The sequence below is a fragment of the Mandrillus leucophaeus genome, unplaced genomic scaffold, assembly GCF_000951045.1.
Source record: "Mandrillus leucophaeus isolate KB7577 unplaced genomic scaffold, Mleu.le_1.0 Scaffold8, whole genome shotgun sequence".
Lineage (NCBI taxonomy): Eukaryota > Metazoa > Chordata > Mammalia > Primates > Cercopithecidae > Mandrillus > Mandrillus leucophaeus.
In genome coordinates, this window is record NW_012108696.1 from 4,555,238 (window position 1) to 4,561,373 (window position 6,136).

A 6,136-nucleotide genomic window follows, 5' to 3' on the forward strand; every position below is an offset into this window, starting at 1 on the left:
ATTCTCCTGCCTCAGCCTCTGGAGTACCTGAGACTACAAGTGCCCACCACCACGCCTGGCGAATTTTTTTATTTTTAGTAGAGATGGGATTTTGCCATGTTGATCAGGCTGGTCTCTCATGTCCTCAGGTGATCTGCCTGCTTCGGCCTCCCAAAGTGTTGGATTACAGGTGTGAGCCACTGTGCCCGGCTCCTTTACTCTTATTTATTGTGCTTTTATTGTGCTTTTATTAAATGTGCTTTACATTTATTGTGCTTTTACTTTATGGACTTGCCCTGAATTTTTTCTTGTGTAAGATCCAAGAACCCTCTCTTGGGGTCTGGATCGGGACCCTATTCCTGTGACAGTTGTGAGAGGATCCTGGGGGAAAACACATGATCCCATTTTACAGGTGGGAAGACTGAGGCTCAGAGAGGACAAATGGCTTAGTCAACACCTCAGCACTAGTGGGTGGCCTAGCCTGGCCTGTCTGATCCCTCCCCACCCAGAGATGAGATGTCATTGGTACCCTCCTCCATCCTGTAGAGAAAAGCCGGCATTTGCTCTAAGAGAGGAAAGAGGAATTCGGCAGAAACATCCAGGACAACAATCAATTTATTTATTGAGGGCAAGGCAGGGACGCAGGAAGGGAGGGCAGGGGCAACCTCTCCTCCTCACAGGCACCGGGCCTTGTTTCTCTCCCAGATAAGCTAAGGTCGGCAGGGGCTGAGGTGAGTGAGGCAGGGAGGACGCATATGGGGCCTGTGGGAGCCAGGAGAAGCTGGGGTCAGAGGTAGGAGCTGGGGCTGTGGGGAGTGGAAGGTGAGGCAAGTTCAAAGGTGAACTGCAGCTCGGAGGGAGGGGTCCAATGCAAACCAGGACTTACGGGTGTAGAGGTAAAATGGGACTCATGGGGGTGAAAGAGAAGTTGGGGTCAGAGGGGATTCAGAGGTCAAAGAGAAGTTGAGGTCAGAGGTAGGAGCTGGGGCTCAGGTGATGGGGTTAAAGGTGAGGCAAGGTCAGAGGTGAAGTGCAGCTCAGAGGGAGGGGTCAAACATAAACCAGAACTTCTAGGTCTAGAGGTAAAATGGGATTCATGGGGGGCAGGGGTCAAAGGTGAAGCAGAGGTCAGGGGTGAAGGAGGACCCGCAAAGTTAAAGGCGCGTTCCCAGAGTCAGAAGGGTGAAGCGGGGCTCCTCCTGGGAATGTCAAGGTTGGAAGAGCTCAAGAGGGTCAAAGATAAATTGGGGCTCAAGGGTCAAAGGGGAGCCAGGGTTGGAGATGAAGTAGCCAGAGGTAAAGCGAGCTCCAAAGGTATTGTTAGGGTCGGGGCCAAGTCTTAGGGTTGCGGGGGAGTCAGGCTTGGAGGGAAAGTGGGGCTCCAGGGGTCAGAGATGGGGGGTCTAGGGGGTCAAAGGTCAGAAGCCTCAAAGGGAAAGATGGGAAGCAATGGGAGCAGCCTAGGCCACCTCCTCCTCCGCCTCCTCCTCGAACTCGCCCTCCTCGGCAGTGGCATCCTGGTACTGCTGGTACTCAGATACCAGGTCATTCATGTTGCTCTCGGCCTCGGTGAACTCCATCTCGTCCATGCCCTCGCCCGTGTACCAGTGCAGGAAGGCCTTGCGCCGGAACATGGCCGTGAACTGCTCGGAGATGCGCTTGAACAGCTCCTGGATGGCCGTGCTGTTGCCGATGAAGGTTGCGGCCATCTTCAGGCCGCGGGGCGGGATGTCGCACACGGCCGTCTTCACGTTGTTGGGGATCCACTCCACGAAGTAGCTGCTGTTCTTGCTCTGCACGCTCAGCATCTGCTCGTCCACCTCCTTCATGGACATGCGGCCCCGGAACACGGCGGCCACGGTCAGGTAGCGGCCGTGGCGCGGGTCGCACGCGGCCATCATGTTCTTGGCGTCGAACATCTGCTGGGTGAGCTCAGGCACCGTCAGGGCCCGGTACTGCTGGCTGCCCCGGCTGGTCAGGGGCGCGAAGCCGGGCATGAAGAAGTGCAGGCGAGGAAAGGGGACCATGTTGACGGCCAGTTTGCGCAGGTCGGCGTTCAGCTGGCCCGGGAAGCGCAGGCAGGTGGTGACCCCGCTCATGGTGGCCGACACCAGGTGGTTGAGGTCCCCGTAGGTGGGGGTGGTCAGCTTGAGGGTGCGGAAGCAGATGTCGTAGAGCGCCTCGTTGTCGATGCAGTAGGTCTCATCCGTATTCTCCACCAGCTGGTGCACGGACAGCGTGGCGTTGTAGGGCTCCACCACCGTGTCCGACACTTTGGGCGAGGGCACCACGCTGAAGGTGTTCATGATGCGGTCCGGGAACTCCTCGCGGATCTTACTAATGAGCAGCGTGCCCATCCCAGACCCCGTGCCACCTCCCAGCGAGTGGGTCAGCTGGAAGCCCTGAAGGCAGTCGCAGCTCTCGGCCTCCTTCCGGACTACATCCAGGACGGCGTCCACCAGCTCCGCGCCCTCCGTGTAGTGCCCCTTTGCCCAGTTGTTGCCGGCTCCGGATTGGCCTGGAGAGGGAAGGGGAGGGGACAAAGCGCAGGCAGTTACGGGGAGCCCCCACCCTCGACCCTGTCTCTCCACCACCAGTATTCTAGTAGTTGAATACTAGTAGCTATCAAAAATAATAACAATTAGCCAGGTGTTGTGGCAGGCACCTGTAGTCCCAGCTATTCGGGAGGCTGAGGCAAGAGAAACGCTTGAACCTGGGAGGAGGCTGTGGTGAGCCGAGATCGAGCCTCTGCACTCCAGCCTGGGCGACGGAGTGAGACTCCATCTCAAAAAACACACACACACACACATACAACACCCTCCTGCCCCCCACCACGAAAAAAAAAAAAAAAAAAAAAAAAACCAAGACTGGGCATGGTGGCTCAAGCCTATAATCCCAACACTTTGGGAGGCCGAGGTGGGAGGATTGCTTTGCTTGAGTTCAGCAGTTGTTCAAGACCAGCCTGGGCAACATAGTGAGACTCTGTCTCTAATATATATATATATATATATATATATATATATATATATATATATATATATATGTGTGTGTATATATATATATATTAGCCAGTCATGGTGGTGGCATGCCTATAGTACCAGTTACTAGGGAGGCTGAGGTGGGAGACTGCTTGAGCCCAGGAGTTGGAGGCTGCAGTGAGCTATGATTATACCACTGCACTCCAGCCTGGGAGGCAGAGCAAGACCCTGTCTCTAAAATAAATAAACAACAATAAAAAGATTAATAATTGACATTATTATTATCATTTCCAGGCAAGGTTTTGGTATGTTGCCCAGGCTGGAGTACAGTGGTGCAATCATGGCTCATGGCAGCCTTGACTTCCTAGGTTCAAGTGATCTCCTGCCTCAGTCTTCTGAGTAGCTGGGACTACAGGCTTATGCTACCAGATCTGGCTAATTTTTTTATTTTTATTTTTTTGTAGAGGTGGGTTTTTATCATGTTGCCCAGGCTGGTCTTGAACTCCTGAGCTGGAGCAGTCCACCTGCCATGGCCTCCCAAAGTGCTGGGATTACAGGCGTGAGCCACCATACTTGGCCTGTGTTTTCTTGTTAATCTTGTTGTCTGTAAGCTCACTGTGGAATGCAAGCTCCATGAGGAAAAGAATCAGTATTAGAATATTGGCTGGGCGCAGTGGCTCACGCCTGTAATCCCAGCACTTTGGGAGGCTGAGATGGGCGGATCATGAGGTCAGGAGATCGAGACCATCCTGGCTGACACGAGAAACCACGTCTCTACTAACAATAGAAAAAAATTAGCCAGATGTGGTGGCGGGCGCCTGTAGTCCCAGCTACTCGGGAGGCTGAGGCAGGAGAATGGCGTGAACCTGGAAGGTGGAGCTTGCAGTGAGCCGAGATAGCGCCATTGCACTCCAGCCTGGGCGACAGAGGGAGACTCCATCTCGAAAGGAAAAAAAAGAATATTGGCCAGTATTACTGTGAACAGCTAACGTTTTCTTTCACCCCTTGTCTGTTTCCACCTCGGTTCAGCTCCAGCATTGCCCTCCTGGATAAGTTCAGTTCCCTCTGTCCTGGTCCCCTGGCTCCTATCCTCATCCCCCAGTCTGTCCTTTCCACAGTACCCACAAGATGACACCTGAGAGCACCTGAGTCAAGTCCTGTCCCTCTTCTGCCTACAGCCCTCCAGGGCTCCCACCTGCCTTGGGGTCAAAGCCCAAATCCTCCCTGCAGGCCACAAGGCCCTGCCGGACCTGTCCCATCCCCTCCCTCACTCTGCTTCAGCCACAGTTGTTTCTCCAACTTTCCAGGTGTGGTCCTGCCCTGGGGCCTTTGCACTAGTTGTTCCGGCTGCCTAGGCGGCTTTCCCACCAGGTATTCACACGACTTTTTCCTCACCTCCTTCAGGTCTCAGGTCAATGCCACATCCTCAGAGAAGCCATCTCTGGTCACCCCCACCCTCCTCCTCCCCAGCCTGCTGGTTTGGACTCCAGCTTCTCGGGACTGACAAGACAAACTGTGTGACCTTGGACGAGTGACTTCCCCTCTCTGATCTGTTGGAAGATTTCAAAACATAATGATGCCGTTCTGTGGCCGTGGCCCATAATAGGTCCTTGGGAAATGGCTGGGTGAAATCAACATGAAATGAGATTGGCTAAAGGATGTGAGTGATTTCAGGAGGACCACAGAGGGTTTGCAGTTGGGCCAAGAGAATCTGTGGTCTCTGGGTGGCCAGGGGGTGGGAGGAGCATTAAAAGTGTGGACTCAGACTGGGCGCGATTGCTCACGCCTGTAATCCCAGCACTTTGGGAAGCAGAGGCAGGTGGATCATCTGAGGTCAGGAGTTCGAGACTAGCCTGGCCAATATGGTGAAACCCCGTCTCTATTAAAAATACAAAAAATTAGCTAGGTGTGGTGGCACGTGCCTGTAGTCCCAGCTACTCGGGAGGCAGGAGAATCGCTTGAATCGGGAAGGTGGAGGTTGTATCACTGCACTCCAGCCTGGGCAACGGAGACTCTGTCTCAAAAAACAAAACAAAATGTGGACCTAGTAGTCAGACCCTCTGGCTCCTGACAGCCTCACCGGCTTGCGGTGTGACTTTCTGCATGTCACCTACTGTCTCTGTGCCTGTTTTCTCACCTGTAAAATGGAAGCAAGAGGCGAAGGGGAGGAAAAGATTCAGAGAGATAGGACAGGTCCTGCATTTAGCACATCTTAGATGCTGGGAGTATTGGAGGTGGGTGGAGCCAGGGCCTGAGGCCAGGGTGGGGACATGCAGCCAGCTGGAGCCAGGAAAGCTTCCCCAGAAGGATTGTCCCAGGGTGTGGACGCCTCGCTATCTTCACATATGCTGTTCCCTCCGTCTTAAACATCTTTCCTCCCTTCAATGCCCTTTGGCTAGTCCAAATCCTACTCACATTCTAGACTGCAGATACTAATGAAAACAATGACAAATGCTTATTTACCTCTTTCTCTGTGTCAGGCATTGTTCTAAATTCTTTACATATATTAATGGCTTTAGGCCTCACTTTTTTTTTTTTTTTGGAGACGGAGTTTCGCTCTCGCCCAGGCTGGAGTGCAGTGTCGTGATCTTGGCTCACCACAACCTCCGCCTCCTGGGTTCAAGCAATTCTCCTACCTCAGCCTCCCGAGTAGCTGCGATTACAGGCATCTGCCACCATGCCTGGCTAATTTTGTATTTTTAGTAGAGACGGGGTTTCTCCATGTTGGTCAGGCTGGTCTCAAACTCCCGACCTCAGGTGATCCACCCATCTCGGCCTCCCAAAGTGCTGGGATTATAGGTGTGAGCCACTGTGCCCACCCTAAGCCTCACTATTCTAATAGTTAGCATTTTAGAATCCCTGTTTTATTTGATCTTTTTAGGAGGTAGGGTCTCACGCCATCGTTCAGGCTGGAGTGCAGTGGCACCATCATAGATCACGGCAGCCTCGACCTCCCAGGCTCAAGTGCTCCTCCTACCTTAGCCTCACGAGTAGCTGTGGCTGCAGGTGCATACCACCTCACTCAGCTAATTAGAATTTTTTTCTTTTTGTAGAGACGGGGTCTTGCCATGGTACCCAGGCTGGTCTCATCCTGGCCTCAAGCTCTCCTCCTGACTTAGCCCAAAGTCCTGGGTTTACAGGCATGAGCCACCATGCCCAGTGAAATTCCTGTTTTAAAG

At 53.3% G+C, this 6,136-nt stretch overlaps 1 protein-coding gene across 8 annotated transcripts in view; it reads right to left on the minus strand.

Annotated features, from left to right (window-relative positions):
• Nucleotides 1-576: 576 nt before the first annotated feature.
• TUBB4A (tubulin, beta 4A class IVa) overlaps nucleotides 577-6,136 on the minus strand; it is a 6,893-nt gene continuing 1,333 nt past the window's right edge. For 3 of the 8 annotated variants that reach the window (XM_011967429.1, XM_011967430.1, XM_011967432.1), the window contains exon 3: nucleotides 577-2,497. In XM_011967429.1, coding sequence (XP_011822819.1) covers nucleotides 1,440-2,497 — 1,058 coding nt within the window. In that variant the 3' untranslated portion in view covers nucleotides 577-1,439. Of the gene's footprint in view, nucleotides 2,498-3,115; nucleotides 3,126-6,136 lie in introns of those variants that run through there. The other 5 variants (XM_011967433.1, XM_011967436.1, XM_011967431.1 and 2 more) reach the window with 5 other exon arrangements.